Below are 25,807 nucleotides of genomic sequence, written 5' to 3' on the forward strand. Positions count from 1 at the left end.
ACTGTGCTTGTGATTATACTTTTGGAACAAGTACTGTCTATCTGATATTATGAAAATATGTTATTCTGAAGTGAAAATACAATTGACTGGGTTGTGATATTACTCTTCAATTCATGACTACTTTAACCTGTAATGAAAACCATTTATTCTAATAAAACGAGATAATTACAACAAAAGTCTTGATCAGTGTTTCCCTACCTTTTATGTCTTAGAATATCATTAAGCCCCACAAACAACGTCAAATCTGAAATGTTTTCTTTTTAACTAGATATCCTTAACTTCTTTTGCACATAGCACTAGTGCTACAGAGGTTGAAAGTTTTGTAGCACAGGTCACACAACTGTAGCAAAAGTATAAAACGTCTGTTACATCTCTGAAAATAACCACAAGTAGTGCAGTTTATCACTTAACCATGCATGTGGACTGACAAAGGACATTAAAGGTGGTATCAGTGATTTCAGGCCCAAAAATATTTGTATCACATTCATCTAATCTTTCCTAACGATCCGCTAGCTGCCCGCCCCATAAGCATGCCGTCAAAAAACCGCGTCTCTGTAGGCAGCCTAGGCTCTGAGATCTGCACACAAAAACAAATGGTTTAGCCAAACACTCAAAACCAAAACAAATAGTGTTCCAACCAATCACCGACAGGGGGAGGGTGTTGTGAGGTTTTGTGCTCGTGCACGGCTGCACGCGAAGTCAGAGCTGAAGAAGAAGCTGGCTCAAAACCTCACAACACCCTCCCCCTGTCGGTGATTGGTTGGAACACTATTTGTTTTGGTTTTGAGTGTTTGGCTAAACCATTTGTTTTTGTGTGCAGATCTCAGAGGAAAGATTAGATGAATGTGATAAAAATATTTTTGGCCCTGAAATCACTGATACCACCTTTAAGGGCACACACAATCCAAACCTTAACAAGCAATGTTTTCAGACACAAAATGACTGCAGGAACATATAACACCTCTTGCTTAGCATTAACTCAATTTTGTTTATATAGCCCAGTTTCACTAATCACAATCCAAACAACATGCATCAAATCTTTCCAAGTATCCCCTGGAACCAGCTTAAAAGGATTGTTCACCCAAAAATGAAAAGTCTGTCATTTACTTATGTCATTACAAATCTGTATTTTCTCCTGTGGAACACAAAGGAAGTTTTATTTTGAAAAATATATTTTGAATAATGTTGGTAACCAAAGAGTTAAGATGACTATTAACTTCCATAGTATGGACAAACAAAACAAAACAGATATTTCACAAAATATCTCCTTTTATGTTTCCAAAAAAGAAAGTGTCGTGGAAATTCTTAATACGATACAGTCTCTCGCCCCGAGGGCGGCTCCATAGTCTTCCAACACTATCACTGTCTCTGCGGTGGTCTTTTGACCGTAGAATCTTTAGTACTTCTATTCCTCAGCTGCGCAGCAAATATCTTAAAAAGTTTTATTCACGGCCGGGAGATCACTGGCCACAACAACCAAGTGAGTCTCCTGGATAGAAAGATACATGTACATTTAAATCATTCAGTTGAGTAAAAATCTTCTTCACTGTGATTTGTTCTGGTGATTGGTTTGTAATGATCTAAGCTAATCATATGACTGTTAGTTCTACTGTGTTAAGCACCTTTTGGATAAGTATATGGCCTTTGCATCCTTAGTCTGCATTCTTATCTGTACATTTAATGAAGAAAATACCCATTACATAAAATATTTCTATCACAAAAGTCATACGATACATGTTTGGAATGATTTAATTAATTTTTTTATTTTTTGGGTGCATCTATAAGCATTCCTTGGGGTTGGGATCTCTGGTCTTGATTACATGCTTTAGATGATGACACGGATTATTTTAACATGCTATATGTGCATATTGTTTAAGTTCACTTATGGTTTATTATTTTGAAAGTAGCTTATTACAAACAACAAGATTAGAAACAAGATATTTTGGCTCATAAAAATAAAAGTATGGTTAGATATTTTATTAAATAATTTATAAACATTAGTCAAAATATTGAATAATTTGTTAATATCCTAATTTTACTTGCTACTCTGGCATATGCCTATTAGCACCTGAATCATGGTATATTTTTCGATCACAGCTTACATTTGTTTTTTAACAGCCAGAGGCTTCTGCAGCTGCTGGCCATGCAAATCGTGCACCTTCCAGTCCATGTTTTCGAGGACAGTGTAGTTGTAGGTCTTGTAATTGAGCATGTCTCGGGCACGGAACACCTTGTTGGATTCGTACAGGTTGCTCCAATAGCTTGGGAGGGGTTGGAATCCCCCCAGGCGGGCGAGCTCGTCATTATAGGCCCACTGCTCAGAATCCAGTTTAAGGATATGGCGGGTGGCAATCCCACGTGCACGACGGGCGGCAATGTCCAACTCAATATCTTTCTCCATATCCTCACGTGAAGGCAGGGGGAAAGAACCATCCAACACTGACAGGACAAACTGAGACTGAGGAAAAAGTGAGGAAACAAGAAAGAGGATGTATTTTGAAATGTTATAATAACTTGGTAACACTTTACAATAAGGTCTCATTAGTTACCAATAGTTATTGCTTTAACTACAATTAACTAAAAATGAGCAACACATTTGTTACTGTATTTATTAATCTTTGGTAATGTAGTTAATAAAAATACAACTGTTCATTGTTAGTTCACATTTAGCTCAGGTCCATTAAATAATATTAACAGATACAACTTTTTATTTTAATAATGTATTAGTAAATGTTGAAATGAACATTACATGAGACTAATAAATGTTTTAGAAGTATTTTTCATTGTTAGTTCATCTTAAGTAATGTAGATAACCCTTGGGGTCAAGCAAAACACTTACTGATATAAATATTCTACCGCAAAGTGATGATGTCACTGATCACTTTCTTATAAGGTGCGTACTTCATACTGCTGACATTTGCCATGCAGCATTTGCCATACAGCTTTTAAACCAGGTAGAACTATTACCCTAACCACAACTAGATCCAAATGAATTGGCAAATTCAGGCCCCATCACAGCACAGAAACTGCGCTTGTTAAAATTACAAATGACTTCCTTCTAGCTTCTGACCAAGGCTGCATCTCAATACTACTGTTTTACTTAGTGCTTCATTCGACACTGTAGATCACGACCTACTCTTAGATAGATTACAAAATTACACTGGTAGTCAGGGGCAGGCATTAAGGTGGTTTATAGTACCTGTTTATAGGATCTGATGGTTACCATTTTGTTTATTTAAACAGGAAATGATCCAAGTTAATGTCAGTAAATTATGGAGTGCCGCAAGGATCTGTTTTAGGCCCTCTGCTATTTTCAGTATACATGCTGTCCCTTGGTATTAGTATCTACTGTTATGCTGATGATGCTCAAGTTATATTTCATCACGACTGATGAAATCTCTAAACTATCCAAATTGACAGAGTGTGTAAAAGATAAAATATTGAATGACCAGTAATTTTATTCTATTATATTCAGATAAGACTGAGGTATTACTTGTTATTGTGCATAGAATCTCTTAAAATACAATTTGCATCTGGAAGGCTGTACTGTTACTTCATCCCTTTATACTGAGTCTACATCCTCTACATTGCTTTGCTTTAGAAGGCCTTTATTAATCCCCTGGAGCCGTATTGATTTCTTTTATGATGGATGAAAGTGCTTTTTTGGGATTCAAACTAAAATTGTAACATTCATTGCCATTATAAAGCTTGGAAGAACCAGGATATTTTTTTAATATAACTCCGATTGTGTTTGGCTGAAAGAAGAAAGTCATATAGAATGGCTTGAGGGTGAGTAAATTATGGGATAATTTTCATTTTTGGGTAAACTAACCCTTTAAAGCTACACTGTGTAGGATTTTCTCCCATCTAGCGGTGAAATTGTTAATGACTACCAACTGAATATTACTTACTAGCCCCTCCCATTCCGAGGGCGTTTTAACTCCTACGGTGGCCGTATTATTTCAAATCTGCCGGCAGTCGCGAGTAATCTCCCCCTCGCATTCGTCACGGTGTCACTGAGTGTAAAACGCAAAAGGCGAAGCTTGAATTTTCAGGTATGTCCCTCTTTGGCTAATGTATTTTCAAGATGGAGGCGCAACATGGCTGCCGCCATTCGAGCGACTCGCCGGTATGTATTCTAAATGGCAGATTCTACGCTTACGAGAATACTTGATTAGTTGGTAGAAGTAATTACACATTAATGAGCACATATCATTTTGCAAGAACAAAGTGTTTTTTGCTAAGAATCAACTTAAATTACACAGTGTAGCTTTAAGGTCAAAAAACGCATTTGGCTCCTAAACTCTGGAACAGGCTTCCTGATAATGTTCGGGACTCAGACTCACCCTCCCAGTTTAAAATCTAGATTAAAGACACATCTCTTTAGCCAGAAATTCTCATTATGCATCTCATAACTGTGTACTCCAGTTATATCAGATCAAAAGCATTATGCATATGACTGTGTATTGATTGAAACGTTATAAACAGCATTTACAAAGATTTCCGATGACCCAACACCTGTGGAGATGACGCCAACTCTTAATCAACATGCACCACTGCCAAAATTTCTATATTTTTAATCATTACAATCATAAGTGCTTTAATGAGCTCATTGTTTCAGGCTAAACAGAAATACCTCAGTCACACATATTCCCTCAAGCAAAAAGTATCCTTCGCAACTAACCTGAATATGGAAATGTGGGAAGGGGCATATAGCTCTGCAGATGCCCACTATAAAGAGTGATGGGTAGGCCGGAGGTATTAGGAACTTATAGAGAGGCCAGACGAGGTGCTCCTGCACTTTTACACCCACTTTCTCGTCCAGGAATGGGAAGGTGAAGTTGTAGCCTGTACAAAACAGGAACACCTCTGGCTTGGCCCTCTCCCCGTCCTTGAACTCCAGAGACCCATCATCTAGTACAGAGGTTACTGGAGGAGCCTGCTGGACTCCTGGAGGAAGGGGGCAGGTCAAAGGCCGCTGTCCATGACTCAGGATCACCTGGAGGTAAATAATGCGTAAATAAAGGTAAATATGCTAAGAATTTACAGATAAAATACTTTGGATGTATGCATTAAACACACAATCATCTATAAAAACACTAAAAACAAGTTGTGTTCCGAACACAACTAACTAGTTTTAGGAGGCACATGACAAATGAAAACGTGTTCTAAAACCAGATCAAAATATCAAACATGTTTGATATCCTCCGACTGGAATGGAATCAAAATCTGTGCCCATCATACACTACACTTTTCTATGAAATCTTTAAATTCCGACTGATCAAAAAATGTGCTGACTGGCTCTGATTTTCAGCAAATAATGTTGACTTGTCGAGACTGCAAATCGGGGCAAAATCTGTGCAAAATTCATGTAGTATTTTCCAGACTTATAGGGGTCATATAATGGTACATGCACTTTTACAAGTTGATTGTACTGAAATGTGTGTTGGCAGTGCCTGTACACAACCATCATAAAATGATAAAAATCCATCCAGTGGTTTTTTTTTTAATCTTCTTATATGTTTTCCCCCATCTCAAATCAAGCCGCTGGGACGCCCCTCCCACGATTGTTGATTGACAGCAGCGTTTCAACACAGACCCGCCCTCGCTCATGAGTGAGCTGTCAATCATAGTCCGCGCGGACCGGCGCGGTCATTGTTGATACGCTGGAGCACTGTCTATGAGCAGAATGGCGTCTAAGCGATTGTGGTGTTCTGTTCTTGGGTGCAATAAGGAACACAGTAGTCATTTTGATGTTCCTAAATCCGAACCGCTGAAGACGCAGTGGCTGAGTTTGTTTTCGAAGGGAATATTCCCCACGATCAACGTCAATGCTTTCATGTTTGCGCGAATCATTTCACACACCAGACTGCTTTACAAACGAGGGTCAGTAAAGCTGGTTTTGCTAAGAAGCTGCTCTTGAAAAAAGGATCGATACCAACTATTCGTGTTCCTGCTGCACCTCCAGAATAACTGAAGTGAGTGTAACGTTTTATTAACCCTTATATTAATATTGATATTAATCTTTGCAAATTGCTTGCACGCTTCACGATGAATGCGGCTCAGGAATATGGCATGTTTTCTATGTACGACGTTCTCAATATAATTCATAATCCCACGTTTATAATGAACAACGCGTTATGGTTATTGTGTTACAAACGGTGTACGCACAGAACAGAGGGGCGGGGTGAGCAAAGCTCATTATCATTTAAAGACATCATTTCAGCAACGGCGTGCTGAAAACAGAGCTGTTTTTGACCAGGTAAAATGAGTGTTTTCTTACAATACTAATGAGAATTTTTAATTAAAGTATATTACAAACTTTTAATTTAGACCCTAAAGAATCATATTAGCTTGTACAAAAATGGCATTATATGACCCCTTTAAGTAAAACATGCATCATTACAAATAGCTAAACAATTTAACACTGTAAAGGACCTTAGCATTAACACTGGAGAGCTCCATGGCAATATCAAGTCCAGAGAGACCCGCTCCGAGCAGCACCACTGACTTTCCCGCCAAAGGTTCGGCACTACGGTAATCATGACTGTGCATCAGCGTCCCTAAAAAAGAAATTATTTTTAAAGTTGTATAAACTAAACTAAATAATTAATTCCCACACCCAACTTGCACACGTTGCTAATTAAAACCAACGTGAGTTATTATGCAATTTTGAGTAGTGGGTTTATACATTTTCTAGTTTATATTGTACTTTCATCCTACACACCTACGAATGATTTGGGTGTGCAAGGCACAATAATTGTATTGAAAGTGAAAGAAAGTGAAAGTGAAAGTGACACGTGACGGCCAAGTATGGTAACCCATACTTGGAATTTGACCTCTGCATTTAACCCATCCAAGTTAATGCACACACATTAGGAGCAGAGTAGTGAGTAGTTAACACACAACACTGCAAACGTGGATACACACCCAGAGCAGCGGGCAGCCTTTGTGTGGCGCCCGGGGAGCGATTAGGGGTTAGGTGCCTTGCTCAAGGGCACCTCAGTCATTTCCCACCGGTTCTGGAATCGAACCAGCAACCTTGGGTTACCAGTCCAACTCCCTAACCACTAGGCCATGACTGCCCCAAATTGCAAATTGCAAATTGCCATTGCAAAGTTTTTAAGCAATTACAACAATTACTAAAACTGCAACCCTAAAGCAAGCATGCATTATGTTTAGGCTACAAAAAAAAAAAAACATTAATAAATTGACTGAATTGAATTAATATTTAATATGGTACAATAAATCCTTGACTGCTCATTGCACATTGTAAATTGGATAACAAATACTACATTTTTAACATCATTAGAAACATAATGGTTTAACCTCCAATTTCTAATGCAATTAATGCACTGATAAATGTTAAATAATATAATGATTAACCCAAACTGGGTCTAGTCTCTAACCAAAGCCACGGTTATATCTAAAGCATTTCTCAGCAGAGTTTATCCCCTATGCTGATAAACTGATAACATGTTGCAACAGCTAAGGAGGCTTTAGGCATTTGCAAGTCCAAGCACATTTTCAAAGCTGTTTAGTTTTTTAGGCACACAATTGATTTGCAAGAGTATTGCATTCACTTCGCAAAAGTAAATACGTATTACGTAGTGAAAGGAATGGAAAACCTTTGAATTTTTCCAGTCCAGGTATTGCAGGAATGTAGGAGTCATAGAAATGTCTGAAATAGACACACATAATTTAATTTGTAAGACTCAATTTGTAATCATTTTCTCACCTGATTACATAACCACATCTTACATGGGAAAATTGTCACAGTATATAAGTAAAAGTGCAATACAGTTTCATTGCATAATTAGTTACTGTTTAATCCACTGTACCCAATGACCTTATTGATCTAGGCATACAATTGAACTATGTTGCACATAGGAAGGTTTTGCAGCCATGGATCACTCATTTGGCTGTGCACTTACCCATTACACACCATAACAGCATCAAATCGCTCTGTAGTGGATTTGCTGTGGTCTAGGCCATCATTGGAGGTGACATTCCAAGCCAACCCATTCCACCCACCTTTCACATCTACTGGGGTCACTGAGGCCACTGAGTTGCCAAACTTGTTGGAAGAGAGGAATACACCAATCAGTACTTTTTAGATCAAGACTGATGGTTATCAAGCAAATGAATGAATCACCACCATTCAGTGCTTTGTAAAGGTGGCTATTAAATCTCTAGTAGTTTTCCACAATTCTACAGACTGATCATAAATGTACAGTAAAGATAAGGTATGTGGTTTCTGACAGGACTGACTGGTCATAAATCATTAATGATTGATTATCTGTCTTATCTGAATTGACCTGACATGTTGAACATGAACAAAGAGGTGAGCGTATCTAAAAATGTAAGAAATGGGCTAAATGTATTTTTTCACATAATGTACCTTTATGTGGTCCCACAGGCGAAAATGATCACAGTACTGCTCAAGGTACTTCCGTACCTCTGTGTGATGAACAAAAGAGGGGAGATGCTTTGCGAAAGGAAAGTCAGGGAACGACATCACCTCTTTGGGAATATTGGTTCTATCATGTGAGAAGAATACATGGCAACACATTATAAAACTACAATACAGCTTTACACACTTAAAGGAGACATATCATGCTTTTAAATCATTCCTTTTTACATATAAATCATACGTTTTGTGGTCTATATAAAGCGGAACTGCAATGCTTGGGTCTGAATTCCTCATTATTATAGCTCCACAGGCCCCTTTTCTGATGTGCGTCTGAGAGCAACTCCCAACTCGTTTTGGTGCGGTCTCTTTAAATGCAAATGAGACACTTCATACCCCGCCCCCTCTCCAGGTTGCAGAGGTGACACTCGGTTCAACTCCACCCCGTTCTGCCATTTTTGTAGTTTGATAGCAGCCAGAGACACGATTATCTAGCGGCACAGAAACTTTTTATTCACACGTTAAGTGTTACTGATTATTTATACACCGATTCAGACGTCACCTGAGTTAACTTTTAGAAAGATCAGTTGTTTTAACCATTCATTAAAATTAATCGGTTCAAAGGAGTCATTAGTTGTGTGAAGTGTCATGCGCGCTGTGTGATTATCATAGACAGTATATAAACTGGACACAGCGACCCCATAGGTTTCAACGGAGAGAAGTGAAGCAAATTAGAAGCTTTCACTTCCTGATGGCTGAGCATACTGCGCAGACTCAAACTGAGCTTAACGACGTGGATGTGACGTGAGCAGCCTGCCTGACAATTGTAAGTTTTCTAGTAGCTGTGCCAAACGAAATCTGAACCATTCCCTTCCGAATCTCGCAGAGACGGAGATAGTGAGTAGGAGCTGTCCATGAGCTAGGAGCAGGAGCAACGTCATGACTCTCTATGGGCTTCTCCCTTGACTTTATCGGACTTTATGCCTCCACGTCCCCCCGATTGCCTGCGAGATTCTCTTCCAGAGAATCACGTGGTTATGACGCAATCGTTAGCCTACTTTTACAAAAACTGCTTCTACGGGGCCATAATGGAAAATACAAGGTAATGGAGCCTTTTATACATTGTCGTGTTTCTTTAGAAATAAACAATGGACAAATGGAGTCTTTAAACGCCTCAGATGTAAAGTTATTCGCTGTCAAAGTGACGCCAAAATGAATGGGAGTCAATGGGATGCTAACAGCAGGTGAAGGCTTGTTAGCCAATGGCGGCTTCCGGGGGGCGATATTTTTTTTCCCAGGATGGTAGGGGAAGACTCATGAATATTCATTAGGGAAGTCATCCCTGATTGGTCTGATGACCTACCCCTAACCCCACCCCTAAACCTACCCGCCACTGGGGGTCTGATGACCTACCCCTAACCCCGCCCCTAAACCTACCCATCACTGGAGTTAAGACCAATCAGGGATGACTTCCCTAATAAATATTCATGAGTCTTCCCCTACCATCCTGGGAAAAAACATATCGCGGCCGGGAGTCGATGTCCTTATTTGGCAGTTCCGCTGCAAATACTGTGACGTTATTGTTCAAAAAAACGTAATAGAGAATAGAAAAATCGGAACAGGTTGCAAAATATGACCAAAACAGAATATAAAGATATCAACGAAGCACCTGAAGAGACTAATTTCAACTTTTCTGTACTTCTAAACACTCCAAATATACAACAAAATGCATTTAAGGGCTAAAAAAGTGGATTTAGCATGATATGTCCCCTTTAAAATATATCACAGGCTAGTGATCCTTCAAGAAGAGCTTAAAAGGAAAGACACAAATCACAGAATAAAATAAAAATGGTGGATTTACATTACATTTCAATAATAAAAAAACAATCATTATCATGACATAGTAAGATTGCTTACTACAATACTGATTGACTGATTCGAATTTACTATGGGTCTTCAATCCATACACTGCAATGTAATAAATATATTTGATTTCAGTTACAAAGCACTATAAAAGAATAACCACTGGCAGTCTGGCACTGATAAATTCACCTGAGGTCCCTGTACATGCTGCTGTGAATCGGCAAGCCATTGTCGTAACGCCCCACTCTTTCCTCATAGACCCACGTTCCTCCTATGTTCTTGGTGATCTCGTAAACCACAGGTGGCGCGAAAGTGTCCGGGCGTGAGAGGAGATGGCGGGCCGCGCAGAGTCCCGCACCACCGGCCCCGATAACAGCGACGCGCAGCTTCCCAAAGCCGGCCATCGTTATGCAAAATGCGGGTATGAACTATGAAGTTGACACCTGACAAAATAGATGCAGATGCCTTAGTGAAACCAGTCTAAATGGAAAACCTGTCCGTCCAGTTCACATTGATTTAGATGATCTGCTTACTGGTAATCTACAGCTGTCCTCGTGTGATCAGTACTGGGGTCAGTCAGTCTGTCAAAGCGAATGTGAAATGCTCGTCTAATTATATCATAGACGTGTTGGAATCTGTCCAGCTACCCCGTCAATCAAATTAACCCTTCGTGATGTCACATTTTCATTACAAATTGACTTAAAACCTTAAAAACTTAGATATTAATTAAAGATATCTGTATGTGTGTCTGTATTTTACATGTAGCTACGTCATAGTTTTAATAAAATTTAGGGAGAAAATAAGTTACGTGGACAAAGTAAACACTTATTTCCACATGTAGCCAGGCTACATCTAGATAGATATCTTTGCTGTTTATGATCATGCATGTAAAGGCATTCTGAGGTAACTTTCATTTATCAGTAACGGTAATTGTTCAAAAGTTTTAACCTGAATTGCAGTGTGCTTGATAAGTTTGTAACATGCCTTGCCTGCAATTGTTATTTCCAGTATTCCACTTATTCACACCTGTACATTGATAGAGTTACTATCATGTGTCGTTTCTTGTTGGATTCAGCGTACCAACATACTTCACACACTTTTCTGACATGTGACTGCAATTTTCACTAACTCAAAACAATAAATTTTTCGCTGCGAGCAGGGTTCGAACCTGCGCGGGGAGACCCCATTGGATTTCAAGTCCAACGCCTTAACCACTCGGCCATCGCAGCGCCGGAACTTAACTCCATAACTTCCTGCTTTGTTGTTGAAAACTACTGAACTACTTACTTACTTGAAGTAGTAAAAGAAAGAAGAAATGAAATGGATTAAAATAACTTTATTAAAATTGCAACGGCCCCGCGAAAAGTAAAACGTAACACAACCTAGCTTAAACTAGCCTTTACTAACCAAATTGCAAGCCGATGTTAATGTCTTTTTTTTTTGTCGATTAACTATTTTCACATCGTTCATAAAAAAATAATCATTTGTATTTGGAGTTAATTATTTACGCAATAAATCGTACCGTGAATAGATCCCTAGGGCCAGGGGACAAACGCAGCTTCATCGGACCTCCAGCAAACAGTTACAGGCTATTGAGGGCTGGCCTACTTTCCCGTTTTATCAAACAGACATCACATGATAGTTTTGGTTGCCAGATGCCCTCCCCCATTCAATTTTTTTGGGTGCAATTAATCAATCAAGCCTAAGCATGATTTTTCAATACAACAAACGTCTCATTGTAATAAACAACTATCTGATTTAATTAATCAGTTTCTATAAAAGAATTAAAAAAAAAAAAATTACGAGCGCACGTCATGGAAACTTGGTGAGTCCAGGGCTTCACTGACCCGAAAGAGATCTGTCTTATACTGACTGATGAGGTCGAAACTTAGGAGACTTTTATCCACCTTTTTACTGCGTCGACTAGTAAAACCCACTTAGCATCTTAATTTCTTTCTTCTTGAGAAGAGTGGATTTACCCTTATTAGGCTATCCTATTTAATGTAATTTAATTAAGCTTTAATGTGTCTTTTATGACCATAAAACTTTAAAACACAGACAGTTGTCTTGCAGCTTTTACAAAATGACAGAAATTGTACAGGAACGTGTTGAGATTTGAATGTACACATTCTTATAGCTTTTAGTCGGTAACACTTTACAATATGGACCCATTAGTTAATGCGTGAAATAACATTAGGCTATTTAAGAATGAGTTACAATACATTGTTACAGTTTTTGTGAAAGAAAGTTGGGCAAGTGTGATTGCGGAAAGTGTTTTTGCTTTTGCAAGAAGTAAAGGCTGCTATATATAATTATTGCAAGTAGATAGCCTATAGGTTTTTTTTTTTTCTGGGTTTTCTACACATAATTAGTATGGGTTATTAGTATGGATGTTTCAGCCAACGTCCAGTAGGTGGAGGTATTCCACATAAATAATGTCATAATCTACACATAAGAAATGAAGTTACATTTGAGGCTACTTCCAGTTTACTATAATCAATTTGCTCTGTATGGAATCTTCTGAAGCTAAGCAGAGTTGAGCCTGGTTAGTACCTGGATGGGAGACCTCCTGGGGAATACCAGTTTGCTGCTGGAAGAGGTGTTAGTGAGGCCAGTAGGGGGTGCTCACCCTTTGGTCTGTGTGGGTCCTAACGCCCCAGTGTAGTGACGGGGGCACTATACTGTCAAAGAGCGCCATCCTTCGGATGAGACGTAAAACCGAGGTCCTGACTCTCTGTGGTCATTAAAAATCCCATGGCACTGGGTGTAACCACGGTGTCCTGGCCACATTCCACCCATTGCCCCTTAACAATCATGGCCTCCTAATAATCCCCTTTAATTGAATTGGCTCTATCACTCTCTCTCCTCTCTCCACCTATAGCTGGTGTGTGGTGAGCGCACTGGCGCCGTTGTACTGTGGCTGCCGTCGCATCATCTAAGTGGATGCTACACACTGGTGGTGGTTGAGGATAGATCCCCTGATATGATTGTAAAGCGCTTTGGGTGTACAGTAGTACATATAAAAGCGCTATATAAATGCCTCATTCTATTCTATTCTGTTGTTTGAACTGATGACCTTGAATCAACACCTAAAATGTCTGAACGATATTAATAGCATTTCTGTTCCTTTCCATGATGGTAAGTGTTTCCATATGAAAAAAAAAAAAATCTCATGCTTTTTACAAGATAACTATTATGCTTGCTGTAAAGATTTTCTCAGAAAGATAACACCAGGACTATTAGACATATCAGTGCCCATAATGTTGGGAACAGAGAAAAGCCCTATAGCAATTACACACCAAGACTCATTCTCTTTACAATTTATCAATCAAGAACAAAACTGATACAGCAACGATACAGCATTAGAGTGCATCAGAATTTGACCAGGATGAGCCAATAATAACCAATATGCCACATAAGATCAATGACTTAAGTGTTCAAGAAAGTCAAAAGGCTAAACCGCACCCAGTATCATACAATGTGGCTTAGCCAAGCGGACCTCTTTGTACAAAGATCAATGCACTCTTCCCACATTTCACAAGCACATTGTTTAGTTGTGTTGCTGGCAACCACATGTCATAACCACACGTAATGCCAATATAACATTTACAACCTTTTACACATGGCAACCCCATAGAATCAAAAAAATCAGTTTTTGAAATTAAGACACAGGACAACAGCCATCAACAAACCACCAATTTCCATAACACCCATTCAAATTTATGAAAACCAACATCAGCAGTATTTTAAAACGGCAATTCAACACCGACAGAAAAGCACATCAAAGACCGTTCTTCCTCAGACAACTGAGAAAATTTGTCAGTCAGTCAGCAGCACTTCGTTTTTTTTTTTTTTTCAAAGCCATTGTATAAAGCATCCTGAAACCATACACCGGTGTAAAAAAAATAATAAAATCACAGAGATCTCCCAGTAGTCTTGTGGAATCTGCATCCATCACACCATCACATGGGATGAAAAGATTACTGAGATCAACCAAACCATCCAGATTAAAGGACAGCTTCTTTCCTACAGCTGTCAAGTTTTTTTGTCACCGCGCTGTATAATCTACGTTTACATAACACACTGTCAAATAAAAAACACCAGTTTATCATTCTGTACCTCCCATGACCTCCTCAAATATACTGTATCACATTTTGTATACGGTTTTATATACTGTACTGTTTATGGTTTATTACTGTGCCTTGTTCAGTAATATATTGTATAGTCTTTCCACAAGATACAGGTATGCCATGTATAGCAATAAATTCTATTCTAATCTATTCTGTTCTGTTCTGTTCTTTTCTATTAGTTTTTCCACCTGTGTAATTCAGTATGAAAAAGCAATTCAATCATATTTTAATGTATTTTTTTTAGCATATTGTCAGGTTGAAATATCTTCATTGTTATTCTTGAATACAAACACATTCTGTATTCTTCATTTCTAGTTTCAGATAAAATTAGCACATAATCCTGTCATTATTTTTTCAAAGGAAAGCCAAAATGAAACCAAACCTGGGTTTCAAACATGGGATCAATACATCTCCACTGCCACAGGTGATGTGCATATTGGTCTCTACAGTATGTGCTATAACCTATAAATACAGATTTTTATGCAGATATGCTGACCTAAAGTATGACACCAGCAATGAACTCAAAGCTGCAAACGTATGATAAATCTGGGATTATAAGACTATTGCAAAATCCATCATTCCACAGTGATACTGAATAAATAGAAAAAGATCAACATTTCATACAGTTGCCATTAATGCAGTTGCCATTGTGTGACAGGAGAGCTGTGCAATAAATGAACAAAAGCAATGCTAAAGATGAGTTTGCCAAAATTCCTCTGAATTTGAGAAAAGATCTTTTAGAAATCTTTGTATATGCCATCTAAACATTCTGGTATTTACCATCTAAAATGTATAACATCTAGGGTGAATACTGGTAATTTACATTCTGCATAATGTTTTATTATGATCCAAATGTCTTAGCCCCTCATATGATACTATTCTAAATAGCTTAAGTGCTCTGCTCTACTATACAGAATAAAAAAGAAAGAAACATTAAACACAGGATGGATGACTCTTCCTCAAACACACATGGACCCCAAACCACATTTTTCCAGGCGCTACTGTCAAACTGGGACACCTTTATTGGCAAACTGGGACACTTCAAACACATTAAATTGTTATTCAAATGTAGGCCCAATGAATTAAATACACAATAACAATATAAACAACAACAACAAAAATAATAAAAAATCACTTTTTTTAAGGAGGGGTGCAGGTACAGCAGATTCTTTCCACCCCTCCCTCCCTCGCCTGTCCACAATATTTTGTGTTGGGTTTAGTTTATTTCATATAAATCTAAAAAATAGAAATCTTCATAAATATTTCTTCTTATAGGCTAATTTTATTCCACACAGGCTGTTTCATTTCTTTTTGTTGAAAAGTTGTTTGCAAATATTGCAAATGTCCCAGCCATCCAAGCTTGTACCCTCCATCTTTCTTTCTTTTTTTTTTTTTTTGGAATTGCCATTGTTTTTTAAAATCAGTTTACAATCTTTGTTGAAATATCTAGCTAGCTAACTAAATTTATGAGGGGCATACAAAAAGTGAACTCAATTCCCCTCATTAGAATGACTTAAATGGCTGTCCCAGTTTAACAATACGCTATTGGCAAACTGGGACAGTGTCAAAATCACATTAAAAACAAACAAAAAAGATTCATATGAATGTGATTTTTACAAATTCTGATTCACCATTACATCCTATAACAAAATATATAACAATTACAAATGATCCATGAGTGTTTTCATTTTTATAATCTTATCACCTCAGAATGCTATGTCATTTTACTTTACCATCACGGTTCACTGTAAGGTTGTTGAATATGGTGTGCCACACCCCCGGAAGTGATGTCATAGCCACGGAATCTATATTTTTTTATCACATACTTGCTTATGATGAGCTCAGTGTTGATTTTTAGTAATGGAATCATTTACATACAAAGATAGAAATTAAGAAGCTTAACTGTCCCACTTTACCCATTGTCCCACTTTGCCAGTATTCACCCTATGTCTATATTAGAGAAAAAAAAAAATTATGGAAGGAGGCTAAAGACTAAGCCGTTACACAACTTTTCCAATTATTTAATTCCTACTTTATATATATGTATATATTGTCATGATTCTGGTCTTGTGTGGACTTGTGTTATTTCCTGCATTCTGTGCCAAGTTTTGTAGTCCTTTGTAGTTTTTCTTATTGATTAGTGCCTGATTGTTCCCAGGTGTGTCTTGTTTGCCAATCTCCCCTTGAGTGTATTTATACCCAAGTGTTTCTCATGTTCTTTGTCTGGTGTTGTCCTATGGATGTATGTTTGGTGATGTTCATTTGGTTTTCTCTTCCCTGATTCGCTGGCCACTGTGGTCATTTTGTTATTAAACTATAAAATTGCATTTGGATCCAGCTCTTCTTTTGTTTGAGTTCACCCAGCATTACATATATAGTAGTGGCCAAAAGTGATGTCCGGAGGGGATATTTATTTTTAATGACCCTATAAGTTTTATTAAACCATTAAATTAAGAGGAACATATCGTATATATTTTTAAATATGAGGGAAGGACAAAACACTAAACTTGGTTAAGATACTAATCTGACAAAATGTTTTGACACCAAAAAAAGCTAATTACAGGTTTTATTTTATTATGCAAAAAAAAAAAAAAAAATGCATAGAAAAGCTCGCAACACAAAATATATGTTGATTGCAACATAATCAGTTATTAATATTTCATTGGTTTTGTCATTTTTGCATGTGTTAATGTATTTGTATACATGACAGCCATGGACAAAAATTATGTCTACACAAAAATCGCACATGAGTAACAAAGTAAAATTCTCTATGTGGGAGGCTTAGCATTGCACAGCATGTCATCTATGACATTATACATTTTTCAAATAGGCCTACCAAGAAAGAACAGAGACGTAATTGTGCATGGGAAGACAGATAAAAGTAAATGATGAATGAGAGGGATCTGTAGGTTTTGTATATATGACTCAGAAAATTAACATAAGGATTGAGTTGTATGAAGGTGACGATTAAATCGTGCTGATCAATAGCAACAGTGAAATGTTTTGGTACAGTCATGACTCAGAGGACTATAATCTACCATAACCAGATATGGGACAAAGGTTTAAACTTACTTATCGCTGTAGTTTCCTGGGAACAAGCCACTTATTAATGTTTTAGGCAATAAAAATAAAAAGCTCTCTCTACAGTGTCAAGGTGGGTTGTTGCAGTGAAGTGCACGACGAAAAGAGTATAACAGAAACCATCTTTATAGAATCCAAACAGAAGATAACAGGAGGAACAATAAGAACCACGTAGCTACAGTATAACACTGACGATACCGGACCATGAACTGAACAAAACTAAATGCTAAATGACACACAAGTGTAATTAATCAGAAACCGAAGAAACCAACAAGGAATAAAATCACAGGAAACAGGGAAACCAAACTAAAACACAAATGAAACTAAACATAACCATGGCATACAGTACATACAATAAGTACATAATTCATCATATGGGTGAATTCAAACTGCAAACGATCTACAGTAACATTTTACAAGGTTATTCATTGATAGATAATAAACAATACTTTTCCAAGCATTTATTATATTGATCCATGTTCATTTTTACATACACAACTGTTCAAAGGTCAGCAAGGTTTTTGAAAGAAGTTTCTAATGCTCACAAAGGCTGCATTTATTTGATCAAAAATACAGTAAAACAGTAATATTGTGAACTATTATTACAATTTAACATAACCGTTTTCTATTTCAATATATTTTAAAATGTAACTTGTGATGACATGAATTTTCAGCATCATTACTCCAGTCTTCAGTGTCACATGATCCTTCAGAAATCATTCTAATATGCGGATGTGATGGTCAAGAAACATTTCTTATTATTATCAATGATGAAAACAATTTAAAAACTGCTTAATTTCTGGTGGAAACTGGTATACAAGATCTAAAGAGATTTTAAAGAGAACAGCATTCATTTGAAATTCAAATCTTTTGTAACATTATAAATGTCTTTACTGTCACTTTAATCAATTTAATGCATCCTCTCTGAATAAGTTAATTTCTTTAAAAAAAAAATTAACATTTCAATTGGTCCAATGAACACTAGTTCATGTATTATGAAAAAACATGAATTAGCAATAAAAAACAGTATATCTATATACATTAATAACCTAGATTTATAAATGCTGTAAAAAAAATAGTTTATTGTTTTATTGTTGTTGTTGTTTTTTTACACCTAATCCATTTACAAATGTTAACAAAGTTAAATATTATTGTAAAGTGTTACACAATCTACATTTGAATCAAATCACGCCCACTGTACAGGCATGAATACAAGTAGTAGCTTATATATACATTTGTTAAATCTTTTCCCACACCTCTGTGACTTCCTTGTATGACTGTAAGGCCGTAAGACCATTAAGTTCCAAGGCCTTTGCAATCAAAATGATGCATCAGCTTTTTCCAAACAGACGCATAAGTTTCAGTTACAAAATAACTCTTCACATTTTGACATTTGGCAAGAACAAACAAAGCACCAAACCAAACTAAATCCCTTTATTAATTCAAGGGTGTCTTTAAGCACACAGATTTACACACACAAAAAGAAAAGAAAAAAAGATATTTTCAGGTTTTGTTCATAAATTACACTGCATCCCGTATACAGATGATTCAGTAACGCTTAATAAAGTCAATACAGAATTTATTACCTAACATGATATAGCACTTTAGAGATCAGTATGTACATTCAGATCTGTTAAACATAACATAATGGTGTTTTTTATAGGCGAACTAATCAAAGTATACAACAATTCTTGTGTATCTGAAATCTGAATGATCCATTACAATAATGAAGTGTGTGAAAAAAAAAGATTATCTTTTTTTAATTGTAAGTTTAGCCTGGACAAAATACTTTAGCTTAATTTAAGAGACAGTTGACCTTGAATCATCAAGCTTTAGTGGCTCACATTGATGGGCTGAACCTGATTCGAAACATCATTTTCAGGGCGCCTCTTTTTACAGGCATCATAAAAGTACAGTACATGCCTTATCAGAGAACAGGGTGGATTCTTAGTAGTGATTCCCATCAGTTCTTGTCACATGTAAGACAGAATTAATTTAGCATCAGAAGTAATACTTATGAGCACTGATTTATTTTCCTCAATAAGAGTCATTATCTCAGTGGTTTTGTTACTAATTTGCTTCATAACTGGAAGACTGAAAATAATATTCAGTCATTACTTCAGTCATTTTGTGAATGTCATAATGGAAAACAATCCCTGTTCACGCGATCCGCGAAAATGACAAAGGCTGTTGGCTATTATTGTCACATATAAAGTCCAATGAAGAAACTGAGATGCAAAGGTTTGATTAAAGTGCAGCATATTTATTAAGGCTATACAACTCACATAATACAATACGAGCAGTAATTCAATTATTTTTGATGTAATTGCATTAAATAGGCTACTGTATAGACAATTTTATATAAAACAATAGTGGATTAAACATACAAATTTAACATCTAATGTTAAAATGTATGTTTTAATGTAACCTTCCAAGTTCAAGAATAACTGATGCATTTTTATATTATTTATTAAAAGAGCAGTTTCATGTCTATCTTTGTATTGTTCAACTGGTCGAAGATGATATGGGATTTATAAAGTAATTAGTTTAAGTAATGCAATAGTTTTTAGAGTAATAAATATAGCCTACAGTAATCCAATTACACTGTTGAAGATGTAATTACTAACTATTGATTAATTTCTTTTTTTTTTTTGAGTAACTTAACCCAACACTGAATATGAGCAAATTTAACAAAACAGCATGCAGCACAATACCAGACAGGGAACAGAACAAACTGAGCGACTTGAATACACAGGATAATGAACTAAACACGTGTGAGTACTGCGTTATTATTTTAGTGTAAACCCCAAAAAGTCAAATTTGTGAAAACGTTGACGTCATGAGCATGCGTCTGAATTCCCGTCTCCTTTGTCATTTGTTGTCATGGGCTGTGTCCGAAATCGCACCCTAAACGTGGCACTATAATTGAGATTCGTAGTGGTGTCTAAAACCATAGTGGACGTTATCTAGTGCACTCATTCCATCCCATTATGCACAGCAATTACGGGTGTAAATCCGGTGTACGCTTAATGGCTAGAATACCCATAATGCACTGAAGGGTCGTGCCGAATGAATTCCTGTGTCTCACCAGAAGATGCCGCCTAAAGCTGAATAGGTCTAATCCATTCATCCATTTTCCAAACCGCTGTTCGAGTCAGTGCGGCTACAGTCAACGTAAAATCATGAAAAAGGTATACATTTATTTTTAATTGATTATGAAATAGTTTAATCAAGGTATAAGTTATATAAGTTAAATTTCCATGACAGAGTTCAAGATCTCTTCATATAGTGGAGCTGCCAGTTTGCTAAGTTTCAAATGATTATTATTAAACAAACAGCAAGCACAAACTATGCAAAGCGGCAATCCTTCCAGCAAACTCAGTTTCCTAATTCGTTCACTCCTTTAGCTGGACTTTATTAATGGACTAACGTAGGGAATAGTGAATGAGGGTAAGTGGTGACTTCAAACACAGCAATGGTTTCTAGGTATGTTCCCATTTGTTTCCATGGTTACTCTTTTGTTCATTTATTAATCCTACCTGTTCCTTGTTTTCTCCCTTCACTGAGTCTATTATTTATAGCCTTAATTTTTTTGTTGTTTCTTTGTCCATTCTCATCAACGTTAAGTTGGTTGTGTTACTCCTGCATGTTTGTTATTATGTTTGTGTTGTTAAATAATGTGACTGTTGCGATTAGATCCAGCCTCACAACTCTCATAGCTACAACCGACCGTGACAATAATTAAACTTTCTACACATACGTGCTAATTCTATAAAAATACAATTTAAACTTTTTTTTTTTTAATCATATATTTACAATATCTTGTATTTGGAAAATCCAAATGTTTAATTCATATATCAGGGCTTAATGATGTCAGTAATGAACTCCTGCACTCTCTGAAGAAAATGTTCTATGTATTGTAGAACCTTAAAGGGTTCTGTCAGGCACTTTATGTATAGAACCTTTTAGGTTTATTCCATCAGTTTATGAATTTGGTTTTAATTAAAATATTTAATTCATTTTGAATAAAGTTTTTATGAATTAAACAGCTTGTTGAAAAGTTGAAATAACCCCTTAAACATGAAAGCATTATGCAATAATTTAAGACATGTCTCCGTATATATCCTTTTTGGCATAAAGCATTTTTTTAAATTGAGTCAAGAACCCTTGGGCTCTATATACAACCCCATTGAACCTAAGAGTGCGGTGCTATTCAGAGTCAGACAAGTCAAAAAAACATTGTTAAAAAATGGTAAACCACATGTGGGATTCCTGCTTTGACAGTTCAATTCAAAGGTCTATGTACTGTATGAGATGAAATTCACTTCATCTTCTGATAAACGCTTCCACCCATAAGACGTAAGAAAACAGGGGGGACACACCCTGGTCCTATCACAAACAGTTACTGATTCACTAAACTGGTTTTGCAATGAGCTATGTAAAATAATATTCATGAAAGTGATAAAAACTGAAACACACCTTCTCATGCCCTGCCCCACCGACCCTACATCAACTGACCATTTATAAACTCACAGATCCTTCTCGCTTCTGTCTTTGTGAACCTAACACCATCCATTAATCCAGACATGGGACATCTGGAGTTAATACTAGTAGTAATATGGATAACAGGTTGCTATACCATAGACAACAACGAGAATAGGTGAGATTCTCATAATTATTTATTCAGTAATTTGGTATAATGTTTCAGCAGTAATGTGAATTTAAACCTCATTTTGGTTTTAAGTATAGATTCAGTAAAGGATGATTATTGTATGTACTGGCGGAAATAGTATACATACATACAATGCACATTCTATTAATGTCTATACAATGAACATGATTTATCCAATACTTGTTAACCATTTGCAGTATGCATTTAAATAGAGAAACACGTTTCTAACACTTAAATTAGGAAAACAGGTAAAGACCCCCAAAACTGTACGGGGAAATGCTCGATAACATATCAGAGTTTTGCTATTTCTTAATTTTGTACACAACATTAATGCATTGCCAGGGCATTTTATTGTCACTTTCTTACAGTCTTCGTTTAAATGTAATTAAGCATTTACCATCTCATTTAAAAAGCAACTTTGATTTTAGACATTAATCATAAGGATGGGAACAGATGATAAATGTTAAGGTGATGACTACTGTTATGTAACTGAATTACACTACTTTTCTGCCTGTGTATAAGAAATTCTTAATTGATTATCCAGTTAATCTAATATTTAACATGAATGTTAAAATATACCCAGCTCTTTTGTCTTTTTCTGGTATTAGTTAACTCAGACTCAATTATTTCATGTTTTTTATAGATATGACGTGACAGAGAGAGATGCTGGTAAGTAAATCATCATATAAAATGTTTAAAAGGACAATGATTAACCAGAGAATTAGCACTATTGAAAAATTCCCTGACTTTAATTTGTTCTGTCACATAAAAAACAAAAATGCACAAAATGTTCACACTTGCAATCAAGCAGAGCCGGACAGTAACGGAGTACATTTACTTGAGTACAGTACTTAAGTACAATTTTGAGGGATCTGTACTTTACTCGAGTATCATTTTTGGGGAGTACTCATGACTTTACTCAAGTACATTTGAGAGGCAAATATTGTACTCTTTATTTCTATCCATAACCGTGAGTACCCGTTATTTCTTCTAAAAAAAAAAAAGGAAAAAAAGAAAAATCTCAGAAACCCTCAATTTGTTGTTTCCCTCTCAAACGTGATTGGATTGTGCAGGCACCACTGATTGGGACAGCCTATCAGCAATCACCTTCAGCTTTCCGCCAAAGTCAACTCCATGGTCAGATTTAGATAAGAGACAAACCATGGACGAAACAATGGATGAAGATGCAGCAGGTCCATCCCGGGAATGTGCCAAGCCGTGGCCCCACCTCGCCAGACTATTTCAATTTTCTGAACAAGTTAATGATAGTTTTCGCATTAAAGTGTTTGCTGTGTTTACCAATGTAAGCACTGTGGCAGTAGTAATGCAATATTTAGAAAATGTACTCTTGTACTCTTGATACTCAAGTACTTTTAAAAACAAGTACTTTAGTACTTTTACTTAAGTAGATATCTGACTGTAGTACTTTTACTTGTACTTGAGTAAAATTTAGCAAGGGGTATCTGTACTTTTACTCAAGTAATGAAGCTGTGTACTCTGTCCGCCTCTGCAATCAAGCAAGGACACATATGATTACAAAATGACTTGAGAACTGGTTGTAAATGGGTGGAGTACAGGCCTCCATAAAGCATATCTAAGGTCCATGTCTATTACCAACACATTATGAACATAAATAACATTTATGGCATTGTACAACTGGAAAACAATACAAAAAAGATTAGCATGACTCATTCCTCATTTTATGACTGTTTATGACTTAACACCATATCCTTAAATCATTTTAAATTAACTAGAATTCCACGTGAAGTAAATTTTGGACAATTTCTACCACTGAAAACTGAAATGTCATGTTTTTCTATCTTTTAAGTAGTGTTGGCCTCCTGTGACTTCAACAAAAATGAAGAACCTTTCTGCAGCTTCCAACAAGACAACACAGATAACGGTGATTGGACACGCCATAGTGGACCCACCCCAACTCCAGGAACAGGACCTGATGGAGACTATCCGGATGGCTGTGAGTATGAGTGCTGAACCAACAAACAATAATCCAATGATCAATCACTAAAGATGCACATTCATTGCCGAATGTTTTTCAGCAGCACTTTTTGAAAAATACTAAAATTACAGCAGCCACAAATGTTTACAAAATAACAGTGCACTAATTATGTTACACTAATTAAATATGTTTTGTCAGGCAACCTACTAACCTATGAAATGGTAAAGCACTTTTTTGTTACTGTTCCTTGCTCTCATTCATTGTTAAATTGATCCATTTTCCCCCATAGCTGGCTATTACATATATCATGAGGGTGACAACAGCATAAACGGACAGAGAGTACGCCTCCTCAGCCCAGTTATTAGTAATGCACCTGCTGAGATCTGTGTACAGTTCTACTACTACATGTATGGTAGTGATAGCAGTAACACTCTGACTGTGCTGGCCAGACATTCTGGCTCTGAGGAACAACTGTGGCAAAAAACTGGGATTCAGAGCCGGTCATGGCTTGGAGCTTCTGTCACAGTTCCCGTACCAGCCGGGCAGACTCAGGTACGTGGGTCTGCTTAAAAACAGCGAAAGATTGCCATTAGTGCTAATTCAAGTGTTCATGTAAGGCTCTAGAATTATTCAAAGGCTCTAACATTCATTTTTAAATGAAATACACATGGGTGCCATCCTGATATACCTGACCAAACTGCCAAAAGGATTGTGACCTTTGTAGAAGATTTTAGCTGTTAAATTTCAGTGTGGTCACTGTGCTTGTGGCTACAAGGCTTATGCATTACAGACTGTAATCTATATGGTCTTTATCTTCATCATCAGTTGTAAAAAATAAGTTAGACACTGCTAAAGCTTTTACTGACAGAATGACTCCAACAGCATGACAGAAAATTCCCTTTCAGCCTGCTTTAATGTAATTGTTCTCTTCTAGATTGTTTTTCAAGCAATGCGTGGGCTCTCTTCATCATGTGACACTGCCCTGGATAACATTGTCATCAACGAGGGAGCATGTGCTGGTACTTTATTCTACCCTTATTGCAGGTTACAAAGATACACATTTCATATCACTATAATAATAATAAAAAAAATAATTAATTTGTTTTATACAGGCTGTATAGCTGGGTGTGATTTTGATGATCAAGACTATTGTGGCTGGATAAATGAGGTATCAAATGACGATATCTATGGTTGGGAGCCTTGGACTGGATCAACAGATACACCGGGCACTGGTCCTGATGATGATTTCTCCAAACCAGGACGTGAGTCCAACATTCCACCCTGTGACTTTGATCAAGACAACAATGATTTTAAGGACTTCACTATTTCCCAAAATGCCCTATTTTCTCAAACTGTTTCTTTCCAATGCAGTGGGGTCATACTTGTTATTGGACTCCAGCTATAGCATTGAATCAGAATCCGCTCAGCTCTGGAGTCCCTCTACCTCAGCCTCTGGTTGCCTGCAGCTGGACTTTCATTACTACATGTATGGCAGTGCTGCCAACATGGAACTTAATGTCCATGCAGTCACCACTGGTAAGAGTCATTCTATAGAGTGAAAGGGACAATTATATTACAATATCATGAGAATCATATGCACATATTAAAGCAATTAATCAACTTTTAAAAACTGAATGATCAATGGTTTCTAAAATTTGTACAATACAGATTAATTACTGAGATTTTAGCTCAGA

At 36.8% G+C, this 25,807-nt stretch overlaps 2 protein-coding genes across 3 annotated transcripts in view; one reads left to right on the forward strand and one right to left on the reverse strand.

Moving 5' to 3' along the window:
* Positions 1–1,962: 1,962 nt before the first annotated feature.
* Positions 1,963–11,881, reverse strand: LOC311287671 (uncharacterized protein). 2 transcript variants are annotated; one of them, XM_084404677.1, is made up of 8 exons: positions 11,796–11,881; positions 10,463–10,716; positions 8,402–8,540; positions 7,935–8,077; positions 7,629–7,681; positions 6,439–6,563; positions 4,685–4,999; positions 1,963–2,458 (listed from the first exon to the last, which is right to left on the reverse strand). In XM_084404677.1, exons 2-8 carry the CDS (start codon positions 10,675–10,677, stop codon positions 2,099–2,101), a joined length of 1,350 nt encoding a protein of 449 aa, XP_084260803.1. In that variant the 5' UTR covers positions 10,678–10,716; positions 11,796–11,881; the 3' UTR covers positions 1,963–2,098. The 2 variants fall into 2 exon arrangements, with proteins under 2 accessions (XP_084260803.1, XP_084260804.1); XM_084404678.1 differs by lacking the exon at positions 11,796–11,881 and adding an exon at positions 10,807–10,851.
* A 10,173-nt stretch (positions 11,882–22,054) lies between these two features.
* The window catches only part of LOC311288245 (IgGFc-binding protein-like), a 43,433-nt gene continuing 39,680 nt past the window's right edge, over positions 22,055–25,807 (forward strand). The window contains exons 1-7 of the mRNA XM_084405553.1: positions 22,055–22,144; positions 22,800–22,825; positions 23,988–24,131; positions 24,403–24,665; positions 25,048–25,132; positions 25,226–25,375; positions 25,485–25,649. Coding sequence (XP_084261679.1) covers positions 22,071–22,144; positions 22,800–22,825; positions 23,988–24,131; positions 24,403–24,665; positions 25,048–25,132; positions 25,226–25,375; positions 25,485–25,649 — 907 coding nt within the window. The 5' untranslated portion in view covers positions 22,055–22,070. The remainder of the gene's footprint in view (positions 22,145–22,799; positions 22,826–23,987; positions 24,132–24,402; positions 24,666–25,047; positions 25,133–25,225; positions 25,376–25,484; positions 25,650–25,807) is intronic.

This window comes from Rutilus rutilus, assembly GCF_951802725.1.
Source record: "Rutilus rutilus genome assembly, chromosome: 3".
NCBI classification, from domain to species: Eukaryota; Metazoa; Chordata; class Actinopteri; order Cypriniformes; family Leuciscidae; genus Rutilus; species Rutilus rutilus.